At 43.7% G+C, this 25,680-nt stretch overlaps 2 protein-coding genes across 9 annotated transcripts in view; both read left to right on the top strand.

Moving 5' to 3' along the window:
- Positions 1-10,144, top strand: part of LOC140679807 (protein unc-13 homolog B-like) — a 33,458-nt gene extending 23,314 nt beyond the window's left edge. The window contains exons 6-9 of the mRNA XM_072916028.1: positions 5,825-5,879; positions 9,305-9,518; positions 9,677-9,957; positions 10,065-10,144. Of these exons, the coding sequence (XP_072772129.1) occupies positions 5,825-5,879; positions 9,305-9,518; positions 9,677-9,957; positions 10,065-10,144 (630 nt within the window). The remainder of the gene's footprint in view (positions 1-5,824; positions 5,880-9,304; positions 9,519-9,676; positions 9,958-10,064) is intronic.
- LOC133620333 (protein unc-13 homolog B-like) overlaps positions 10,117-25,680 on the top strand; it is a 115,949-nt gene continuing 100,385 nt past the window's right edge. For all 8 annotated transcript variants that reach the window (XM_072915988.1, XM_072915993.1, XM_072915985.1 and 5 more), the window contains exon 1: positions 10,117-24,214. In XM_072915988.1, the coding sequence (XP_072772089.1) occupies positions 10,173-24,214 (14,042 nt within the window). In that variant the 5' untranslated portion in view covers positions 10,117-10,172. The remainder of the gene's footprint in view (positions 24,215-25,680) is intronic.

The raw sequence follows: 25,680 nt of genomic DNA, 5'->3' as shown, positions 1-25,680 counted from the left end.
TAGTATTATTATGATTAATCATTAATACTGTACATGATGAGGTATTATTATTATTAATAAATACTGTACATTATGAGGTATTATTATTATTATGATTAATAACGAATACTGTACATGATGAGGTATTATTATTATTATTAATAAATACTGTACCTGATCAGGTAATATTATTATTATTATGATTAATAATAAATACTGTACATTATGAGGTATAATTATTATTATTATTATGATTAATAAATACTGTACATGATGATGTATTATTATTATTATGATTAATAATAGTAAATACTGTACATGATGAGGTATTAATAATAAATACTGTACATGATGAGGTATTACTATTATGATAATAGTAAATACTGTGCATTATGAGGTAGTATTATTATTATTATAATAATAGTAAATACTGTACATGATGAAGTATTATTATTATGATTAATAATAAAGACTGTAGATGCTTAGGTATTATTATTATTAATAATAGTAAATACTGTACATGATTAGGTATTATTATTTATAATACATACTGTACATGATGAGGTATTATTAATAAATACTGTACATGATGAGGTATTATTATTATTATGATAAATAATAGTAAATACTGTACATGATGATGTATTATTATTAATACTGTACATCAGGGATCCCCAAACTTTTTGACTGGGGGGCCGCATTGGGTTAAAAAAATTTGGCCGGGAGCCGGGCTGTTTATATATATATATATATATATATATATAGATGTAAGCACAAGTTAACACTTGCAGGGCATTACTGCCTGACGCACCTCCGACAGTGCCATGTGGTGCTGGCTGCAGGGTCATCAGCCGGGAGCCACCTTTCACGGATGTTTCGCTCCTTTAATCCCGGAACATCTCTGGGTGGTGGAGCAGCGATAGGGACGTCTCCCTTCCGCCCCCTGCAGCCAGCTGAAGGATCCATACTGTACCCACATTCTAACCCCGGTATTATTGCTGTTGTGTATATGGAATGAGTCCCAATATATATATATACGTATATATATACATTTTCTTTATATTCCAGCGAGTTAATCCATTTTGTCATTTAACATCAATTAACATTGATGTTCATCAACATTTAACATTGTCACGTTATCGATGGGAAAATTCGTTTTTAGACAATATGATTTGCCTGAGCGGCTAGGAGACACCGAGAGTAACAAGCATTATAAAATGGATTAGAAAGGAAAGATAAAATAAAAAAAAATGAAAACACTTTTTTGTTTAACTTGGGACTTCCCGTGGGCCGGATTTTGGATGGTGGGGGGCCGGATCCGGCCCGCGGGCCGTAGTTAGGGGACCCCTGCAGTACATGATGAGGTATTGTTATTATGATTAATAATAGTAAATACTGTACATGATGAGTATTACACTTATTACATTTGTTATTGCACTTGTTAGTACACCTGTTATTAAATTGGTTTTTACACCTGCTATTACACTTGTTGTTACACCTGTTATTACGCCTGCTATTACACCTGCTATTACACCTGTTATTACACCTGCTATTACACCTGCTATTACACTTGTTATTACACCTGGGGTCGCGGGGACAACAGCTCCAGCAGAGACCTCCAGACTTCCCTCTCCAGAGCAACATTAGCAACTTCCTCCTGGGTAATCCCGAAGCGTTCCCAGGCCAGAGAGGAGATGTAATCCCCCATCTGGTCTCCTCCCAGTGGGACGTGCAACGAGGATCTCCCGAGGGAGACGCTGGTGAGGCATCCGCACGAGATGCCCCAACCACCTAAGCTGGCTCCTTTCCAAGCGAAAGAGCCGCGGCTCTACCCCAAGTCTTTCTCGGGTGACTGAACTTCTCACCCTATCTCTAAGGGAGATGCCAGCCACCCTTCTGAGGAAACTCATTTCGACCGCTTTTATCCACGATCGTATTTTTCGGTCATGACCCACACTTCATGACCATAGGTGAGAGTAGGAATGTAGATAGCTCGGTAGACCGAGAGCTTTGCCTTCTGGCTCAGCTCTCGTTTCGTCACAACAGTGACAATACTGCCCCAGCTGCTCCGGTTCTCCGGCTGATTTCCTTCTCCATCTTTCCCTCACTCGTGAACAAGACCCCGAAATACTTAAACTCCTCCACCTGGGACAGAGTCTCGTTCTCTACCTGGACTGTACAAACCATCGGTTCCCTGCTGAGAACCATGGCCTCAGATTTGGAGATGCTGATCCTCATTCCAGCTGCTGAACACTCGGCTGCGAACCGATCCAGTGAGAGCTGAAGGTCATGAACCGATGGTGCCATCATGACCACATCATCTGCAAACAGCAGTGACGCAACCTTTAGCCCCCCGAGACGTATACCCTTTCAGCCATGGTCACGACTCTGCCTAGAAATCCTGTCCATGAAAATCACCCGGACACAACTCTCGCTTTGGTTGTACAAAGATTGGATGACCCTCAGCAGGGTCCCCCTAATCCCGTACTCCCTCAGCATCTCCCACAGGATCTCCCATGGTACCCAGTCATACGCCTTCTCCAAATCCACAAAGCACATGTAGACTGGATAGGCATACCATATTTCCTTGAATTTCCGCCGGGTATATAATATGCGCCTGCCTAGAATTACCGCCGGGTCAAACTCGTTTCGCAAAATAATTAGCGCATGCCTCGAATTACCGCCGGGTCAGAATTACCGCCGGGTCAAACTTGTTTTGCAAAATAATTAGCATATGCCTAGAATTACCGCCGGGTCAAACTCGTCACGTCACGAGTGACACTTCACCTTTCAAGGCATCATTTTCAAAATGGAGGCGGCTGATTTCAATCATTTAAAATCGCATAAAGGGAAGAAGATAAAGAGCTATTCAGTAGGATTTAAGGTAATTGCAATTATTATTATTAATATTGTGTTAGTTTGTAGTGGTGGAGAGCTGACTTTTTGTTGTTGGAGTTGCGTCTTTCAAAGCGTTTTATTTTGAAAAAAATTTTTATTAATATAGCTGCGTGTGTCAAATATGAGTCATTTTGATGCAGTTGTACAAGTAAAACAAATCATGAGCTAAGAAAACCTGCTAACAGGCGGTAACAATGTTATTTTAATTGCCTTTTCAGACCCAAACAAAAAGAACTCCCGGGATGATTCATTGTGGTTTAAATTTTATTGCGGCATTAAGTGATGTCATGATGGTATCCTTATATCACACTCAAATTAATGCCTAAATTTACCGCATGCCTTTGGTAAGCGCCGGAGTGAGAAGAGGTTTTAAATTAATTACCGCATGCCTAAATTTACCGCATGCCTTTGGTAAGCGCCGGAGTGAGAAGAGGTTTTAAATTAATTACCGCCCCGGCGCTAATTCAAGGAAATACGGTACTCCCAGGCCTTCTCCAGGATTCCCGCAAGAGTAAAGAGCTGGTCAGTTGTTCCACGACCAGAACGTAATCCACATTGCTCCTCTTGAATCTGAGGTTCGACTATCGGTCGGACCCTCCTTTCCAGTACCTTGGCATAAACTTTCCCAGGGAGGCGGAGTAGTGTGATACCCCTGTAATTAGCACACACCCTCTGGTCCACCTTTTTGAATAGGGGAACCACCACCCAAGTCTGCCACTCCCTCGGCACTGTCCTAAACTTCCACGCAATGTTGATAAGGCCTATCAACTAAGACAGCCCCTCAACACCCAGAGCTTTCACCATTTCTGGATGAATCTTGTCAACCCCCGGAGCTTTGCCTCTGTGGAGTTGTCTAACTACCTCAGTGACTTCACTCCGAGAGATCGACATCCATACCCCATCATCCTCAGTCTCCGCTCCTGTCAGGGAGGGTGTGTCTGATGTAGTTGAGTTCAGGAGTTCCTCAAAGTGGTCTTTCTTACGCCCTATGACTTCCTCACTTGAAATCAGCAGAGTCCCATCCTTGCTGTACACAGTTTGGATGGTTCCCTGCTTCCCCCTCCTGAGGTGCCGTATGGTCTTCCAGAACAGCTTTGGTGCCGCCCGATAGTCCTTCTCCATGGAATTCCCCGAACTGCTCCCACACCCTCTGCTAGCCTCGTCCACAGCCACGTCCGCTGCCCTTCGGAACTGTCGGTACCTTGAAACTGCCTCCGGAGTACACTGGGATAACATACCAGGACTCCTTCAGTCGGACGGCTTCCCTGACCACCGCTGTCCACCAGAAAGACCTGGCCACAGCTCGCAGCTGCAGCTTTAGCAATAGAGGCTTTGAACATTGCCCATTCCTGTTCAATGTCCCCAACCTCAACAGGGATGGCAGAGAAGTCCCTCCGGACAGAGGACTCCTCCAAACATTCCCAGTTCATCCGCACTACACGTTTGGGTTTGCCAGGTCTGTCCAGAGGTTCCCCCACCATCTGACCCAACTCACCACCAGATTGTGATCAGTTGACAGTTCAGCCCCTCTCTTCACCCGAGTGTCCAAACATACGTCCTCAGATCAGCTGATAGGATTACAAAATCAATCATTGATCTTTGGCCTAGGGTGCTCTGGTACCAGGTACACCTATGAGCATGCTTATGCTTGAACATGGTGTTTGTTATCGCAAGTCCATGACTAGCACAGAAGTCCAATAACCATCCACCACTCTGGTTCAGATCAGGGAGACTGTTCCTCTCAATCACGCCAGTCCAAGTATCACTGTCATTGCCCACGTGCGCGTTGAAGTCCCCCAACAAGACTATGGAATCCCTTCCCGGCGCCCCATACGGGACCCCATGCAAGGTATCCAACAAGGCCAAATACTCTGAACTCTTGTTTGGTCCGTATGCACAAACAACAGTCAGAGTTTCCCCCCCTCCAACCCTAAGGCGAAGGGAGGCGACCCTCTTGTCCACTGGGGTGAACTCCAACGTACAGGCACTCAGCCGGGGACTTGTGAGTATCCCCACACCCGCCTGGGCCCTCACACCCTGAGCAACTCCAGAAGTGAACAAGATCCATCCCTTGTCCAGGAGTGTGGTTTCAGAGCCCTTGCTGTGCGTAGAGGTAAGTCCCACCAGATCCAACCGATAGCGCTCCACCTCCCGCACCAGCTCAGGCTCCCTACCCCCAGCATAGAGACGTTCCACATCCCAAAAGTCAACCTCTGCTGCCCCGAATTGGTCTGTCTGAAGCCTCCACTTTCACTGCCATCCAATTGGCAGCGCACCCGACCCCACTGGTTTCGACCGCGGGTGGTGGGCCTACGTGGCAGAGAAGATGGTGTGTCCACGTAGCTTCTTCGGGCTATGCCCGGCTGGGCTCCGTGGCTAGCCCCAGGTTATGGGGAGTATCGTAACCCTGATGGGGGGAGGGGGGCATTCGGGTGCTAACCCTTGCACAAAGGTGACCCGGAACTATGTAAGGCAGGGGCGTTCAACTCCCTGAGGCTTTATACAAGCCCACATACCATACACCTGTTATTACACCTGTTATTACACTTGTTATCACACCTGTTATTACACCTGCTATTACATCTGTTTTTACACTTATTGCACTTGTTATTGCACTTGCTATTGCGCTTGTTATTGCACCTGCTGTTACACTTGTTATTGCACCGGTTATTACACCTGTTATTACACTTGTTACGACACCTATTACACCTGTTAACACACCTGTCATTACACCTGTCATTACACCTGTTATTGCATCTGTTATTAGGGCCCGCATGGCCCATTGTAATTACATCTGTTATTACACCTGTTATTACACTTGTTATTACATCTGTTAATACACCTGTTATTACACTTGTTATTACATCTGTTATTACACTTGTTATCACACCTGTTATTACACTTGTTATTTCTCCTGTAATGAGAATTAAAAAATGTCTTGTGGAAGTTTTCTCTACAGGACGTTCAAAGAAGACCGATGCCTTCTGCTCCCTCGCAATGTTGTAAGTAAAACATTTGTAATAATTATGTAACTATTTTAATCATGTTTATCATGTCATAGTGTAACTTATTTAAAACATGTGTAATAATGATATAAATATTGTATCATACAATATTTAATCATGTTTATGATGTCATATTTTAACTTTTTTAAAACAGGTGTAATAATTATATAAATATTGTATCATACAATATTTAATCATGTTTATAATGTCATAGTGTAACTTACTTAAAACATGTGTAATAATGATATAAATATTGTATCATACAACATTTAATCATGTTTATAATGTCATAGTGTAACTTATTTAAAACATGTGTAATAATGATATAAATATTGTATCATACAATATTTAATCATGTTTATAATGTCATAGTGTAACTTATTTAAAACATTTGTAATAATTATGTAAATATTGTATCATACAATATATAATCATGTTTATCATGTCATAGTGTAACTTATTTAAAACATGTGTAATAATGATATAAATTGTGTATCATACAATATTTAATCATGTTTATCATGTCATATTGTAACTTATTTAAAACGTGTAATAATTATGTAAATATTGTGTCATACAATATTTAATCATGTTTATAATGTCATATTTTAACTTATTTAAAACATTTTTAATAATTATTACAATATTTGTGTATATCATTTTAAAAGAGGTTTAAGGCGCTACATAATGTTTGTTTATTTATTTGACGTGGTGTCACTCTCATATGTTGTCCCACAGGAAACAAATAGTAAATAATCAGTTCCGGGGTCAAAGTATGCTCAATAAAAGTGTGCAGGAAATATTTGAAATGACTTTTTTATTTTGTTTGTGAGCGTGTGGGCAAGAAGTGGCGGCAAAATAATTTTTTTTCAGTCTGAGTTGATTGGAGGTTTTTTGTTTTTTTTAACATTTTTCTTGCTGCCCGTCAGGCACTTGGACTTACTTTGGATGCAAGCAACAGCGTACGTACACACGCCTTTTATTTTGAAATCTAATACTGTTCCTGCAGGACTTCAGGTTCTAAACACTGCATCTTTCATTCAGTCATTCATTCATTTGTACATGCATTCATTGCTTCATTCATTCAATGATTGATGCATTCATTTGTTCATTCATTTATTGTGTCATGCATTCATTGTTTAATTTGTTCATTGCTTCATTTATTCATTTTTCCTTTGTTCATGCATTTATTGCTTCAATGCTTCATTCATTTATTGTTTCATTTGTTCATGCATTCATTTGTTCATTCATTAATTGTTTTATTGGTTCATGGATTTACTGCTTAATGCATTCATTTGTTCGTTTATTAATTGCTTCATTCATTCATTGTTTCATTTGTTCATGCATTCATTGCTTCATTTATTCATGACTTCACGCATTAATGTGTTAATTTATTCATTGCCTCATTTATGCATTCATTCATTGCTTCATGTATCCGTTGGTTCATGTGTTTATTGCTTTATTCGTAAATGTTTTCATTGTACCATACATTCATTAGTTCATGCATTCATTGCTTTTTGCATTAATTTGTTCATTCATTGCTTCATTTATTTATTGCTTCTTGTATTAATTTGTTCATTCATTTATTCATTGCTTCATTTATGCATTCATTCATTGTTTCTTTGGTTCATGCATTAATTGCTTCATGCATTAATTTGTTGATTCATTTATTTATTGCTTCATTTATGCATTCATTCATTGATTCATGCATTCGCTGGTTCATGTGTTCATTGCTTCATTCATTAATGTTTTCATTGTTCCATTTGTTCATGCATTCATTGCTTCATTCATTCATTCATTGGTTAATGCATTTATTGTTTCATGCATTCATTTGTTTGTTCATTCATTGCTTCATTCATTGTTTCATTGGTTCAGGTATTCATTGATTTATGCATTAATTGGTTCATCCATTGCTTAATGCATTAATTTGTTCATTTATTCATTGCTTCATTGGTTAATGCATTTATTGTCTTATGTATTAATTTGTTCGTTCATTCATTGCTTCATTCATTGTTTCATTGGTTCATGCATTCATTGATTTATGCATTAATTGGTTCATTCATTGCTTCATTCATTCATTGCTTCATTGGTTAGTGCATTTATCGTTTCATGCATTCATTGCTTCATTAATTCAATGTTTCATTGGGGCGCCGTGGCTCAGATGGTAGAGCGGCTAGCCAGAAAATGTGAGGGTTCCAGGTTGGATCCATCCTGGTAACTGCCATAGTGTCCTTGGGCAAGACACTTCCCCACCTGGTGTGAATGCACAATAATTTTCTCAATGTAAAGTCATTAGAGAGAAAAAAACGCATTCATTCATTCATTCACTTCCTAGTCGTCATGTGTATTCCACCAAACTGCTGTCAATATTTCTTATTCACACCTCCATTCCAGTCTGGGTGTGTTTCATGTAGTCACCACAAGAGAGAGCTAGTTCTCTTCAAACCATTGGTCCTGGCTCTCTCTCTCTTTGTGTGTGTGTGTGTTTGTGTGTGTGTGTGTGTGTGTGTGTGTGTGTGTGTGTGCGCGCGCGCGTGTGTGTGTGTGCGTTTTGCACTATCAGTAACCAGTATTTTTATGTGATGACAAAGAGACACACGTATATATTTATATACATATCGTGTCGTATTTATGTGTGTGTATATATATATATATAGTACTTTTACAGGTACCAACTATACTCTGTCGGTACTACTGATTCAATTAAAATCAAACATCATAATTTAATACCATTGTTGACGTGACATCAAACACTTGGCGAGTAAACAAGCGTATACGTAGCAGAGTGTATTGCTGGAATTTTAAATGCCAAATAAGCACTCAAAAGTAAGGCTCCACTTTTCAAAATGCACTTGATGCTAGCTTACATTGGATGTGCCATAGATATGCTATTGATTAGCATTAGCGATTTTAATGAGTGATTTTAACACCTATGAACGCACATTACAATCAAACAGCTGCTGTGTAGTAAGGACAATACTTATAGTACAAACACTTTGTAGGATTCAAATTGATGGCAAAGACTACTTCCAGACTACAACAACACACCTCGCAGTGAATGCATACTTGCAAATGTTACTCAGAAGAAAACAACATGTTACTAAGTCACCCTAAAAATGTGATTGTAATTTTAAACTAATTCATGACCTTCTATAACACACAAACGTACTGCAAACTGGTACACTTGAGTACTGGTACCTGGGAATCGGTACCGCATCAGTTGAGATGTGAAAGATACCCCACTAACCACACGTCATTTGTGTTATTGATGTTATTGTTTAGAGTGTTGCTAACATTTACCGTCTTGTTATTGCACGCTGTTAATTGCAGAAAATGGCTGCAAATTTTTTGATAAAAGTCTTGACTAGTTTTGTGTCCAGTGCAAGTGCTTGACCGCAACCTGTTGCCGTCTTTGTCCGCAGCTTTCGACGACCACGACAGTGTGGTGGACGAGCATGACAGCGACTACCGCAGTGAAACCGGCAGCAGACCCCCGCGCTTCCACAACACCTCGCAGACCAACTCGTCCATGCACCAGTACCCGATAGGAGGCAAGGTACAGCAGCAGCACCTGTCGCGGGAGTCGGACTCGGCGCAAAGCTACGAGATGGACTATCCAGACCATCAGGGGTCCAGGTAACCAGACCGGAATAGATCCATCAAACTTGCTCTGCCATTTTTCGTTGGCCACTCGATTGCTTCCTGTCTTCTTCTGTTTTAAGTTCTGTCTGATGTTTCTTTCTGTTCTTTTCTCTGCATCATCTTCCACTGCCTTTACTTTGCGCTCAACCCAGACGCCCGAGCAGTAGGCATGGCGTCAGAATAATCCCAGTTGACTCCGGAATGGGTGTGGAGGATTGGGAGGGCCAATACAAAGTGTCTGACTCGGTGGTCTTGGACGATTACTTGGATGCTGAGCAGAAAATGTGGGAGGATGAAGACAAAAGCATCATCTACCGCATCACTGACCGACCGTGCCAGTCCAAAGGCAGCAGGTTCTACCAGACAGTCGAATGTGATGCGTTTTCACCTGAGGAAAGGGAAGCCCCTGACATCAGACGCCGGTGCGGCCTCGGTACCGGAGAAGTCCGTTTGGTTAACAGGGAAGCGGGTAGCTTTGAGGATGATTCTTCCCCGCCTGAGATTGACATCATTCCTTCGGTCAAACATCTCCACCAGCAGGTGGACAGAGAAGGTCTTCTCTACAAGACAAGACTGTGGGCAAAGACGGCTTTAGAGGAAAGTTATGCAGCGTTTCGTGAGGAAGAGGACGCTCTGGAAGCTGCCAGGATGAGACTGAGGAATGAATATGGATCTGTGGGATCAGACGGAATGCAGTACTCCTTTGGATCTGATGAGGAACTGGACGACCTGATGTTCTCTGAAGATGTTACTTACGAGTACGAGTCATACCACTATACTGGTAAATCTGTAGGCAGAGGAAGAAGTGGACAAGATCATTTATTGTCGCCTGTAGAGGAACCCAGTGAGGACTACATAGACCCCATGGATGAACTCAAATGCTTAGTGAACTCAGTGTCTGAATACTTGGCTGTTAAAGAGGAGGAGATCAACAGCTATGAGTCTAAACCTGTGAGGCGGAAACTGCCATCATTGCCGTCTACTAGTAAAGCCGAGCAAGTTATAGAAAGTAATGACATCAAACCTGAGGAAGAAGTGGCTGAACAAGGAATATCTAATGTTAAAAACGTCATGACTTCGTTATTCAATTCAATTACAGGCTCAAAAGATACCTCAGCTACCACAGCGCCTCCCAAAGCCCCTGCAGCAGACTCTGGCATCTTAAAACGTATTTCCATGATCCCAAAAAGTAGCCCAGGAGCCACAGAACTCTCAAAAACGACGTCCGCAGACACGTCTTCTCCCAAGGCGAGGCCTCAGCCCGAGTCTGGAATTTCCAAGTTGCTTTCCTTCATTCCAAAAAGTGGTGGCACATCACCCCCAGTGGCCATTGTTCCGCCCGCCTCTCAGGAGCCCCCAACCGAGAAGAAGTTTTCTTTGCAGTCTCTGATGCCTTTTCAGTCATCTGAACCTACTCGGCAAGCTGAAGCTAATCCGACACTTAGTAGCACAGATGCTAGTGCTGACCAGACCACTTCTGGGTTAGAGTCTGTGTTTGGACGCCTCAGTCCTTTAAGATTGTTTTCCAGTACCCCTCAATCAAGAGAGCCATCCCCCCAATTATCAGAGCAAAGAAGTACATCTGCTGCAAGCAATGAGTCTTTGCCCGGGTCTGCTAGTCCCAATTGGGAACCTCTATCTGAGATGAGACCAGGGTCAGGGAGTGAGTCAGTTGATCTTTTGCCAGATACAGGAAGTGGATCAGTAGAGCTTCTTCCAGAGATTGAATCATCTGGTGAGCTACCTGATGTTCAACAAAGAGCTCGTATCTTACATGAACCAAAACCTGTAAACAGCTCGGATGATACGGGCCTGTTCAGTCCTTTTAGGAAGTCTCTCTCAAGTTTAATATCTACTAATCCTCCTGAAACCTCAGCACAGCTTGGACCTAAACCTGCAGAAGAGTCATTTTTAGGCAGCAAACTCAAAATCCCATTTTTTTCCGCTGAAGACACTTCCACAGCAAACCAGACAAAATCTGAGGGAGGCGTCTTATCGGGGCTTCTTAAGTTTGCAGCTGGGGAGGATACCAGCGCTCCAACAAAAAGTCCAACCCCAACCACCACGAGAACCCCCTCACCAAGTCGCGCTGCGCTTCTTGAAAGTACCCCAAAAGTAAACGCAGAAACCGGTTGGTTTTCAAACCTGTTTAAGGTAGCCCAGGGTGAACCAGATAAGGAAGCAATATACGCCCAAAAGCCTCCTGCTGTGACACTAACCAAACCTACTGGTCTCACTGAGATGCATACTGAGCAAAACATCCCTGAGGGATCAGGTGGTACCACTGATGAGATTGAAATATTGTCCAGCGAGCAAATCTTGTCGGACAAAGATAAATCTTGTCATTCTGATGCCACGACAAAGGAATGTTCTAATCTTAAAGAACAAACCAGATCACAACCAGAAGTCTCTCAGCCTCAAGGGATTCTCTCTGGGTTGTTGAAACTAGGGCCTGCGGAAGAGTCATCCAAGAAAGCCCAAGGAGGGGACGGTCAGCCTCAAATGGGAGGGCTATTTTCAGGCCTGTTTTCAGCATCATCTCAGTCTTCTTCTCCCATACAAAACACTACAACACAACCTTCAGGAGGATTGCTTTCTGGGTTTCTAAAATTTGCCTCTGACAACATGTCGGCTCCTCCAAATCAGCCACCGTCCACTTTGCCAGGAAGCCAATCTGGGCAAATACCAGTTCAAGAACAACCTGCTAATGCACAGCTGCCTATTGGTGGACTGTTGTCTGGACTCTTAAAAAAAGCAACTGACTCGGTCACTGGTTCTCAGCAAGCTCCCGCCAGTCAAGAGGCTAACCAAACCCTAAAAAGGAATGAAAATGAACAAAACTTAAATCGCTCTGAGTCTACTCAGTTAGGAGAAGGTAAATCGGGTTCAATTGAAGCTTCTCCCTCTGACAAGCTTGAGCAGCAAATAGAAGTAGCCTCAGATCAACAAAAGCCTGATCAAGAAAAACTAAATCAACCAAAAGCAACAGTTACAACACCAAGACACAGTTCTTCTCACACACAGAAAGGACTTTCAGCTCCCCAAGCTGCACAGCCAACAAATCAGCAGCCAGGTAACTTGTTGTCTGGGCTTTTTAACAAGATTGTAGAACCTACTTCAGCCCCATCTCAGCCACAAACAACACCCTCTCAACAAGGAGGCTTCCTTTCAGGCCTTTTTGGAATCGGGAACCAAGACTCGGCTCCTGCAAGTTCACAAAACGAGCAACAAAGTGCTCCACTAGGACGACAACCACCTCAGCAATCAGGCATTAGACCAAACTTACACAGACAAAACCAAATACCTCCACAGCAGCCCCAAAGCAGTCCTGGAGGAATGCTTACTGGATTCTTAAGCAAAATTACAGATCCAGGTGCCCCACCGTCTACTACTCCTTTAGGTAGTCAACAAGATCAGCAAAGAGCAAGTCCTAAGGCGACGCACCAACCACCTAATCAGCAAGGTTTCCTCTCTGGACTCTTTCCTTCAGGACCTCCTCCAACACAGCAGCAACCATCTGTTGGTCCTCCCAACCAGCAGCAACAACAGCTAGGTAGCAGGCAACCACTGCGAAGACAAAGCCAGATTCCCCAACAACCTGCTGCTTCTGCAACCGAGCCGCAACAAGGCGGCCTGTTGTCAGGACTGTTCAACAAATTAACGATTACAGATAATGCACCACAGCAATCAAGCCCACAGACAGGGTCTAAAAAGAGCAGTATATCAAACATTGCTGCATCTGAAAATCAAAAGGCTAGTCCACAGTCCCAAGGCAGTCTACAAGGAGGTTTCCTTTCTGGGTTGTTTAGTCAAACACCACCTCCACAGCAGCAACCAGCAGGAAAAACGATAGGTCCTCAACAGACTGCAACAGAACAAACTAGTCAAAGCGGAGGTTTGCTGTCAGGCATTCTGAAGCTTGCATCAGGTGAGAATGCACCACAGGAACCTCCTAAAAGTCAAGGAAGTCGACCAGGGCAAAGCCCCGCCCAGTCTGAATCAGGTGGGCTCTTATCTGGCTTGTTAAACAAAGTTTCAGCTAATGTGGAACAGGCAACCTCACCTGCTGAACAGGAAAGCGGTAAAAAAACACAATGCCAGCAGCCAGCGCATGCAGGGCAGGGACGTCCTCAGATTCAGAGGTCAAAACAAGTGGAGATGCAACCCTCACCTGATCTAGCTTCAGAGAAAGATCCAAAAGAAACTCCTCAAAGGCGATTTTTATCAAGTCTTTTTGGCACCCAGGAGGACTCAAAGATCCAGAAGCCACCAGCATCCAGCCTTGGCAAGCTTGAGACAAAACCGTGCAACACAAATAGCTCATCTACAAGTCTTTTATCAAGCATTTTCAAACCAAGTTCTGGTGACAGCACCACTCCTGCTCCTGATAAGGAAACAGAAAAAGGCCTTCTCAACCGTCTCCTGTCAAAGACTAAGGAGGATATACCTTCAAGTACTGCTGTTGCTACAGGTGTTGGTACCTCAGTGGAACCGCCCCAGCAGGTCTGTAAAGATCCTACAGTCTCTCCCACCCAGCGTTATTTTGAGGAAATCGAACGTCTCCTGTACGGGACAGCAGATGAGTATGGCTACAAAGACCTTATGTACAACTTCACAGAGCATGGTGTGATTCCACCCGAGCTCTATGAGCATCAATGTCTCATTGAGGCTCTTCTGTGGCAGCAGCTAAACGACTATGCCCTCGCTGAAGCTCTGGCGGGTCAAGCTCAGGAAAGCTACAGAGAATCCCAAACACATTCTACTACTACGTTGCGCTCACACCAAGGGGAGAGTCACGCATGGCTGAGTCCTACTGTGATGGACATGGGTAGATTTAATGTCCCGTCACATCCTTGGAAGGATGCGGCCTCCCAACTGTTTGAAAACAGAAATCGCTTCTTGGAACCAGATGAAGACCTGGTTTTGTTTGACATGAGCTGTAGAGACAAACATTTGTGGAATAGCTGTGACCACTTACATGACCTCGGCAGTAATAGACAACCTTGGATTATGGGAGCTGAGGGTCTAAACCTCTCCACAAAGAAGGCCAAGACCAAACTAAATCGATGTCAGTCTCTCACAGAATGCAACATAGTGCAGAAGGCTGTTTCTTTCACAGATGTAAAAGTTGATGACTTCAGTTTGAAATCAGCCACTGAGTTTTTGAAACAACTAGCCAACAAAAAGGGTCCAGTAGATCTAACACGTGGCGCTATGGATCTAAGCAGATCAGCAGGGGCTGCAGCGATGGGTGATGATGAATTGTTCTTTGAGGACACGGAATGGTATCAACAATGGCTTTCTCTGTTGGAGCAAGGCATGTGGTGGCCAGCTGAAGCCGGGGACTGTGGATATTATGTGTACACAAATGAAGACTATATCTACTCTCTTTTAACTGACAGAGCAGGTAGACATCTCTATGCCTGTGCTGCACCAGAAGAAGTCCAGGCTCTAAGCAACATTACTGAAAACATTGCAAACATTCTGACACAAAAAGAAAAGGAGAAGGTGACGTTGTGTGGTTTTAAAATACCACTCTGTCTAGAAGAAAAGGGTCTTTGGTCTCCAGTACCCCTTCCGACCAACTCAACGCTTTCAGACGCACCAGTGGATCTAACGTCTGCACTACAAAAGGGTGAAAAAATCATGAATATGAATTTGGAATGCTTTTCTCAAATGTTTCAGGAATCTCTGTCTTCACAGTCCGATGCCCCTGTCGACTTTACTGTGTACACGCTCAAGAAGATCACAGTGGGAGCAGTAGAAAACCCTCATAGCTGCCACGAGCTGCCAATGAAAGCAGCTGATCTTACAATGAAATCCCTCAAAGGGGGACATGGAGGTCCATACTGGAAGAATCAAGAGATGAAAGATAAGCCAACATCCCCAACTCCTTCTCTAAGGGCATCCAGACATTTGTCCCCCAATCACCATCACCCTCTTCCTGAGATCCGGATTGCACATGCAGATGATTCACCTGTGGACAAATCTTCCAAAAAATCGAACTCTGTAACTTCAAATATTGCAACAAATATTCCAAAAGCCACTAATTGTGATACGAGTAAATCTTGTCAACTTCTGCCCTCAACAGCTAGCAAGTTGTCTTCAAACATTTCCAGAAACCTTCCTCAGATGCCATCAGCGTCAAAGATACCAACACCTGCGCAAAGGAAACTCCCCACTTTACGAGATGTTACTTTAACTCCTTCAGCGCAGACCACTAGCACTCAGAGTTCAATCGTTTCCTCTTCTGTAAACTCGTCTTGTGTTTCCTCTCAGCAGAGACCTCGGCTTGCGAGGCAGCAGTCTGAAGCAGAAAAGCCCCGGGAATTATCACAAGCCAGTAAGACTACTGGGATTTGCGACATTAACAAAATAAGTGGCTGCTCAGCAGAGCGACCATGCTCCCCTTCCATAATTCAGTCTTCAATTCCAAAATCCCCACGCAAAGAACCACCACAGTTACATATCCTAAATCCCAGGGCAAGTACTGAATATCAGCTGTACAACAGGAATCATTACATTGGCTCATCTCTTGGCCCTTTGGTGGGTCAAAAATTATTGGATTTTTCCTCAACAAGCGATAAGAAAAAACATTCAAATCAAAAAGATGTGCAAACAGAATCTTCGCAGCAAAAATATGACGTTGTTGACTTTACAAAATACAAGTTGAAAAAAATTAAGGCAACAATTCAGATGGATAGGGAGGCAAGTGTAGATTTCACTGCCAAGATTGCTGTAGATCTTACTAAACAGACGGAGGAACAGATGGATGAGTGGCATCTATCAGAATGTCTTACAATGAACCATTCTCCCGTCTCGCAGACCACATACGGACCCACTCATAGCAAACCAAAATCGGCCGATTCACAGATTGAAACTGGTTGTCAATCTTCAATGCAGATCCAGCGACCAGTGGATGCACACAAAGTTGTGTCTTCCACTGCTGAACACATTTCTGCTAATGAAACAAATCGTTATGAATGTTTCACCCTGGAGACCAAATATGGATCAATGCAATCTCTACCTACCTCTTCCCAAATGAGCCCTGTTGCGAAACAAGTAAAGGCAAAAGAAAAACAACTAAACTTTGCTGTTAACGTTCAGAGGCAATCACATGGAAATATAGTGACACACCAGACTCCAATTGACTGCAGAAGAGCAATGGTTTCATCCACCACCTTTAGGCTTAGTGAGAAGGCACCACAGCACCAGGAAAACACCGTACCAGCAAACTCGGTGAAAGCCGTGTTAGATATGTCTGCCAAGATGAAAGGCCCGCCAAAGCAACTAACAGTGCAACCAAAAGATCCAGATACAGCCTGTAAAGCACTATCCTTGACTAAGACAAAACCTCTCAGTTCTGATAGGACACTCAAGAGTCCAAGTCGTCATGAATCTCTTGATCTGTCATATCAAGAAGTACCAGAGATCTTAGGGCAGCAAACAGAGAATATGTATCTCCTCCCTTATGAGGGTTACCATTCTCATCTTAAAGATAATCAAGACTGTTCAGTTAAGAGAGAGGATGTTTTACCAGGCAATGGCAGCATAATGTCACTTCATCTGTGTCATTTAAGTAAATCCACCGAGCACAAAACCACAGCACCAGCCAATGCAGTGAAGGCTACACTTGACATGTCTTCAAAATCAGCCAATTTAGCAAAGGTAGTTCCTGACATAAGAGCAGATGATGTACTGACCAAAGGTATAAACTTAACAAGAGGCAAGCCCACTGCCCGCGAGCTTGCACGGAAAAACTCTGTTGGCGTTCCACTCATTAAAGAGCTTCCTTCTCAAGAATCTCATGACTGGATTCCACATCAGGAACCGTCTCTGCAGAGGACAACTACTGTCCCTCTGTGGTTAAATCGTCTCAACTCACTGCCGCCAACGACAGTTCCAACATGTCAAACGTCTACTTCAGTTGGTCTTGAAAGAGGTGCTCCACTGGATATGTCACCCAAGCCACCCCAGACCGCACCTGGAACAAGGGAGCCCGATTCCAGTCTTCATGAAGCTGTTTCCCTGATCAATAAGCCAAGTGCAAGAGCGGCTGCTAGAAAGGATTCTGTTGGTCTTCCTCTTGTAGTTGAACTAACACAGCAAGAACCCACCTGCCGTAAGCTACCTCAACGTGTTTTTAAAGTAGATCCAGCTCAAGAAGGAATGATAACCTTGAGTGGCATTAACAAAACCAAGACACTGCATAGGCAGATATCCACCTGCCATAGTATTGAGGCATTCTCCTCCTCAAAGACCAAGTTCCAGTCTGTGCAAGAGCAAAATAAGCCAGTTGACTTCTCTGCCAAAGACAGTGTGACCACAACCGACGTTTCTCATATTTACATTGAACCAGAAGATGGACAGCCCATCAATTTCGCTGACTTGAATGCAAGGAAGGAAATGCTTGAAACAGAGAAAACTGTGAGGCAACTCAAAAGGAAAACTTTGCAAGGTTTAGTTGACCTAACAGTGGATCCTCTGAGTAAGACCACTAATTGTCAAAATCAGAGTGTAAATGATCTCTCCCCACCTTCTGTGTCTGCTTTGTATCAAAGTTACCGGCATCAGGACTATAGAATAGTTTCCACCTCAACAGGTGCGCCACAAAGCAGTGAAACCTTTAAAGCGCCAACATCATCACACTATGATCAGACCACCACTCAATCTATAATGTATTACCCAGGAAATCCAGGAACAGAACTTCAATTTGTACAAAGATCAGGTGTTAATTTCATGATGACTCAAACTCCGCTGAATGTTGCTCCTCAAGCTACCCTGGACAGCTCATCAATGGTTTTTTCCAACAACCTCACATATCAACAAGTGAGTACAGAATATTTTGAGGCAAAGAAAAATGATTACACTCCTCCCAACACAAGTCCGTATGTTGTGGAAGTCTGCAAGACACCCAAGGATTTAGTCACATTTCAGTCTACATTGTGGCAAAGACAGGATGAAAGTCTTGACTTGACCTCTAGACCCAAAATTCTTATCAAAAAGCCAACTGTGGAAAGTTCTGAAGAAGGGTCCTCACACAGTGTTACACAATGTCATCAACAGCCATCTCCTACTCCACAGCAGTGTGTGCCAGAAACTATTAGGTCCTCTCCATCTCTGAACAATCAACCATCACCTAGACTTGGCATTATTCAAGCACCTAAAAACAAAAAAATAGATACTTCCCAAAACTCTGGGAATGATCAATCTTTACAGGCAAGTGTAACCAATAATGAAAGAGCACTCCCTCAAATATCAACACAGCCTCAACCAGAACAATACCCCTTCTTGGAACCACAAAGGCAGGCTATTGTCTCACAAACCATAACAAGACATGACCCAGTGCCATTAATCCCAATTGGCCCACAAGATTTTAGAGCTGCATTGCAAAGACAAGAAGCGGTGGCTTCATCTCAAACAGGATCCACTTCTGTCAAGGGGTTGGTTTCATTGTTTGATGGTCCTGGTTCACAACCACATGTCTGTGGAAAGCCAGCTGCAATCATGCCCTACTCCACTCCAACTGGGTCTACACCCGTAGACCCGAAGTCTCAGGTCACAGTTGCAGTGAATGATTATTCTGTTGCCGTTTCTCCTGATATGACCATGCCAACACAAATTAGCTCTCCAAGTCCAGCTTTAGAAGATGTACGATTTCCATCCTTGCCATCTCAATTGTCCAAAGGTCAATCTTCAATGCCACAGACAGAATTAACATCTCTACCGTCACACATTTCTGAATCTCAACACAAAGTAAACATTTTAACATCAAGCTCGAACATTCAAGAATTCATTACAACCCCATCTGACGAATCAAACATTTCCAATTTCAGGGTTCAGCCATCCTATGATACCCAACAGTTAAGCCAAGCAACTGTGACACCAAGCAATGATTCTTCACTGTATGAACTTGGCAATACTGCACCTCCTGCAGTTGTTCTCAGTGAAGCAATTTTAGGGGAGCCTTCAGTCAAAATGTCTGAAGATTTAAATACTGGATATGTGGAGGTTTTCAACATATCACAGGATACAACAACCCATCCAAGGTCAATCTACATTGGTATTAATAATCAAGACATATCACCTGTATCACAAGTTGACATAAAAAGTGAGTCTCGATCATATGTTCGACTACCTCACATATTTGTCTCAGCTGCAAGTTCACCAGAAGAAGAGACCACTGAGGACCAGCTCAAAGAATCTAATATGCCTGAAATGTCAGAAGTCTGCGCTAATGAAGGGCCCACTCCTACTGCCGTCCCCCCAACAGAGGGTAAAGATTCTATACCTGTTGATAAGACGGCACAGAAAGATGTATCTTTGGATGATGGTGGTACAAGTGCCACCAGTCCAGGCACCACAATCTGCTTATCTGAGCCTTCGACAGAAGACATGAATGTTGATAAGCAGAGTCACCACAACTTGACAAAAGACATTTCCACTGCAGAATCCTCTGTCCTAGAGCCTGATCTCCAAATTGAAAGCCCAGCCGTTTCTGTGCCAACAGTTGACAATATATTGTCTCCAGATTTTACGAATGTTGATCTAAAGCCAATTAAGGACCTGATGTGTGAGAACCTCAAAAAAGAACCTACAAACTACCCAGCTCTTGAAGAACAAAGAACAATTTCAGATTTTAAATCCTCTGAAAATACAGAGTCTCCCGAAAAAGTCTTAACACCTGAGGAAGAAAGAACAATTTCAGATTTTAAATCGCCTGAAAATACACAGTCTCCCGAAAAAGTCTTAGCACTTGAGGAAGAAATAGCAATTTCAGATTTTAAACCATTTGAAAATACAGAGTCTCCCGAAAAAGTCTTAGCACCTGAGGAAGAAAGAACAATTTCAGATTTTAAATCGCCTGAAAACACACAGTCTCCCGAAAAAGTCTTAGCACTTGAGGAAGAAATAGCAATTTCAGATTTTAAACCATTTGAAAATACAGAGTCTCCCGAAAAAGTCTTAGCACCTGAGGAAGAAAGAACAATTTCAGATTTTAAATCGCCTGAAAATACACAGTCTCCCAAAAAGGTGTTAGCGCCACAGGAAGAAATTACTATTTCAGATTTTAAATCGCCTGAAATTATAGTCTCCCCCCAAAATGTCTTATCGGAAGAGCTACTCACACAGATAAAATCCTCTGAAAAAGTTCAACAACTTGTGGATAAAAGTGAAAATCTAATTTATTTACCTGCTTCTGAAGTCAGTCCGGACAAAGCTGTTGAAGAAGTCACGCTTGATCAACCTCAAGCTGGACAACCTGATGAACAACAGGGAAAAAGTTTATTTTCCATGTTTAGCAGCGCTGATGTAAGTCCAGAGCAGACCTCTTCCCAATCTGGTCTATCAATACTTGGAGGTATTATTCCTGGCTCCTCTACAAAAGATACACCTGGCACTGGCTTACTCTCAATGTTTAGTGGCTCAAACACACAGTCTTCTCCTGGAAACAAAAGCCTATCAGCCCCACAAGAGCCACAAGTAAAAGGTTTACTCTCAATGTTTGGTGGGACCAATACCTCTGATTCCCCTGCAACCAAAAGTCCTACACCATCAACAGCTCCACAAGAACCTCAAGGTAAAGGTTTACTTTCAATGTTTGGTGGGACCAATACCTCCACTTCCCCTGCCACCAAAAGTCCTACTACCTCATCGGCTCCTCAAGAATCTCAAGGTAAAGGTTTATTCTCAATGTTTGGATCCAGTAGTACTCCGCAAGCTGGACCCAGAGGCCCAACTGCTGGAACCTTTCCACTTAGAGGTCTTCCACCCAAAGAACCTCCAGGAAAAATCTTGTTTTCCATGTTTGGTGGACCTGCCCCTCAGCAGCAAGCCAGTCCAAGGGGTCCTCCTCAGGCTAGTGCTGGATCTTCTTTATTTGGGGGAATCCTCCAAGGTTCTTCTTCACATAAAGAAAGCCAGGGCACAGGCCTGTTCTCCAAGTTTGGAGGTCCCAGTGCTCCACCTCAAAGTGGCCCAAGAATGCCTGTGCCAAGAGAAACAGGACCCAGACGTTCAGAGCCCCCAGGAAAAGGACTGTTTTCTATGTTTGGTGGACAAAGCCAGCAAGCATCAGCAGCTCAGCCTACAGTTTTAAAAACACCTGAGTCAGACGGTAGCTTTAAAGTTTCTTCTGTGTTTTCACTGGGAGGGAGTTCTGATGGCAGCAAATCCAAAACTGGGTTTGGCCTGTTCGGAAGGTCTTTTCTGGATGAGAACAAAACAGAGCCTGAATCAGTTGTTACTTGGAAGGAGAATAACACAGCTGAACAAGCAACACCTCTGGAAACTGAAGGTATTTCGGAAGAAGCCACAGATAAGGTAGCCACATTGGAAGCCACCAAGCAAACTGATTTTCAACTAGAAGAGGACACAAACAGTAAAACCCTACAAAGTTCTGATCATGTCTCTGAGGTAGATAGTTTGTCTACTTTGGATACACCAAAGATGATCAGTCTACCAGAGAGTGACGCCATGCGATATAAAAAAGACAAGAAAGTGACTGAAGACACACAATCACATGACCAAACTAGTCTAGAAGTAAACGAGTCTGTAGAAATCAATAAAGAAGTTACTGAAATTCAAAGTATTAATGATGATTCTGACATTGCTATAAGCAAACACCATTTGGTATCAAAAGTAGCCGACAGTCTGCCAACACCAGAAAGTACTACGGATAGTCCTGACACGGATGCTAGACCAGATATGGTTGAAACGGAGCTTGGGATCTCTGGTATTGAAGGTGGAACCGTTTCTGAGGTAGAGAAACAAAAGGTTGTTGTTGAAGAGCAGGAGTCATCTCTGAGTGTGGAGGAGTCAACCCGCGTCCATAATAAGGTTCTTAGTGAAGAAGAAACTCCTGTCAAGCAATCAAATGAACATTTGAAAGCTCCTGGTGAAGAACAAACCGTAGAAGTAGAAAAACCGATGGAACCATCAGAATTAATTGATGATAAAGAGAGTGTTACCCCTGAGAAAGCAACTGTAGCACAAGCCGAGACGGTTGTTAATCAGCAAACTACTGCAGAGTCAGTGGAAGAAAATTTTGCAGTGACTGCAGTTTCACATGTAGAAACATCTGAAGACTTGAAAGCCACGTTCGAACTGACTGCAGAAGAAACAACAAAAGCAAATATGGAGCTGGGAGAATCTTGTGTGGAACTTCAACATGGACTGGAGCAATACTCTGATGGGAATAATTCTGCTCCAGTGGTTTTGGCAGCAGGCGAGGACAAACATGCTAGTACAAGCCCACAAGTAGCTTTGACATCTGAAGACATTAAGGCTCCAACATTGGGTCCTGTTATGCCTCTACCACAGCAAGCACTCAGACCTGGTATAAGCAGAGTACCTGTACCACCAGGACAACAAATGCCTTCACCACGGATGGTGGGACCGAGAATGGGAAGTCCAAGAATGGGGGGACCAAGAATGCCTGGGCCCAGACACCCAGGACCTCAGAAGCCCTGTGAGCCAACTTCTTTTTCTGGCTTCATGTCCATGTTCTCCAACACCTCCAGTGCACCAAGTAAACCAGCAGCTGTTGGGGGCTTTTTCTCAAGCTCGCCTGGTTCACTGTTCGGATCATCTGCTCCTCGGCAACCGCAAAAACCACAACAACAACAGAAGAGCTCTTTTTTTGGCCTACCGAGTAGCATCGCTACTGAATCCCTCACAGATGATCTTTTAGGTATATTCAAGGGTCCGGAGACAACTAAATCAGAGGAACCCCTCCCCTCCGTCATCAACTCTGAATCAGGACGATGTCCAAATGCAGAATTGGTCCCTGAGAACACTGATGGACATGTGAAAATTGCACAGGACGCAGTCGCTGAAAAAGGTTTGGTGGAGGTTGCAGAAAAAACTGATAAAGAAGATGGAAAAGAAAGTTCTACCATCGAACCAGACATAGAAACAGTTTTATCCAGGAAAAATGTTCAACACCATATACACGGAGAACATTCTGAAGAGTCCACTGGGTCTGACAAAGCAGTATCACTTGCACCTCCTCCTGAGAGCCAAGACCATGTCCCTCAAAGCAAAGGCCCTTCTGACATACCAGTAATGTCTGCCCCCAAATTTGGCTTTCTGTCTGCAGCTGCTGAAGGAACCTCATCGATTGGAACACTCTTCTCCTCGTCATCTCCAGCAGGGGATACCAAAGCAGCTCAGTTGCCACAGACTGAGGGGGGTCTTTTCTCTGGCTTTAAAAGTCTCTCAGCAGGAATCTTCCAGGATGAAAATCAGTCGGCAAAGGAAGAACCGTCGTCCAGGCCATCAGTTTTTGGCATGAAACTGGGCTCAATGTTCGGGACCTCTGATCCTCCCAAACCTGCAGTGGTGACAACCCAACCACAGCCCCAGAGTCCAAAACACACAGACGAGATTTTTAAAGCAGAGCCTGACAAAGTCTCCCAAGACTCTGGAGACACTGAAAGCGCAGATGCCAGCGAGACTGAAGGGCCGAGCGGGACGTCAAAAGCGGGAAGTTTTGACAGCTTGGGGAACGTTCCTCAGACGGGACTTGCGTCCGAGTTGGCGCCGCTGGCAGAAAATTGGGATAGACCTGAGTTACAGATCAGCTGTGAGAAAGATGCGGGTGAAGCTGCAGCACCAGACAGGACGACGATACAGCTGAGCAGCTCCCGGCCTGCCAGGAGCATCTCGACACAGGAAGACGCTAAAAGGCTAGTTCTCTTTGCTAACAGCCCCGTCCCAGCTTTCTCTGTTTGTGTTTCCTACCCTTGCCTTAACTTTCCTTTATGTGCTCGTTTTTGATGCCAAGTACATCCCGTACGTCTTTGTACACCCACCCTCACCCAGACTGTATACCAACACACTTTCTTTAGTCTACATTTTCTCAAATGTTTAAAAATGTACGTAGTCTAGAACATGCTCGGTTAATCCTAGACATTGCAAATATTGTGGCTACACAGCACTATTTCTACTCATTTAAAAAGATCAATGGCAGCTTCCCAAAAAGTCTTTTAGACTCTGACCAACATCTCAAAATATTGGTATTTCAGGAGCGTTTAAGTTGGCACTTAAAGTGTACCAGCTCCAAGAGAATGTGCTGGGGGGAGACTGCCGCTCAGCATGCTAAGAGTTAGCATACATCAAGTAACAAAACATGCCTCAGAGGGGTATGTAAACCCATAAACTTAGCTAAATAACTTAGCATGCTAACAGTTTGCATGTGTTAAGTAACAAAATATGACTCCTAGGTGTATGTAAACCTGTAGACTTAGCTAAATAACCTAGCATGCTAATGTTAACATGCTAATATGCTAACAGTTCACGTGTGTCAAATACCAAAATATGACTCTGAGGTGTATGTAAACCAGTAAACTTAGCTAAATAACCTAGCATGCTAACAGTTTGCATGTGTCAAGTACCAAAATATGACTCTTAGTCGTTTGTAAACTAGTAAACTTGGCTAAATAACCCAGCATGCTAATGTTAACATGCTAATATGCTAATTAATTAATTGCATCAAGTTCAATAGGATGCAAGATGGCGCCAGTATGTGCTTTGGCCTGCCGTCTCTCGCTGTCAGCTCTGTTCGTTTTTGTGTTTTTTGCGTCTATTTTCGTTTCTGTCAGCTCACTGCTTGTGTATGACCGCCAAACACTGTTGGATCTTTGCCCCTCTCCCACTGATATGATCAACTTCGACGTTGGTTTTTCGACGTCCCAGTCAGCTTTTTCACCTGGCCGGATTCCTGCCTTCCTTTCCCGCCCCCTGGCTCCTCTCCCCCGGCGGAAGCGTCTCCGGCGCCGCGGTAAACGTGGCGGCCAGCTGGTGAAAGTTAGGGCACTCCTGGCCCGGCTTCCCGTGGCTCCCCGAAGGAGGAATGGTGCGGTATCCGGTCTCCTCCTGCACCCACGCTCGCTCGATCCGATCGGCTCCTGGCTGGTTCCTATCGTTGGTTTGGAGGAAGAAGCTTGCCGTCGTCGCTCCTGCTGTCCCCGCCCCCGGAGGCGCGGTGTGGATCACCGCCACCTGCGGGCTGTGTGTCGGGCCCCACCCGGATTAATTGCGGCCTTGGACGTGCTGTCCCCCGCCAGGTTCGGTCTTGTGAACGCAAGATCTTTGACAAACAAAACTTTTATCCTGAAGGATTTCTTCACTTCCCGCGGACTGGACTTCCTCT

Source organism: Nerophis lumbriciformis, linkage group LG24, assembly GCF_033978685.3.
Source record: "Nerophis lumbriciformis linkage group LG24, RoL_Nlum_v2.1, whole genome shotgun sequence".
NCBI lineage: Eukaryota > Metazoa > Chordata > Actinopteri > Syngnathiformes > Syngnathidae > Nerophis > Nerophis lumbriciformis.
Note: the sequence above shows the minus strand (reverse complement) of the source record. Positions and strands in the feature narration are given on the sequence as shown.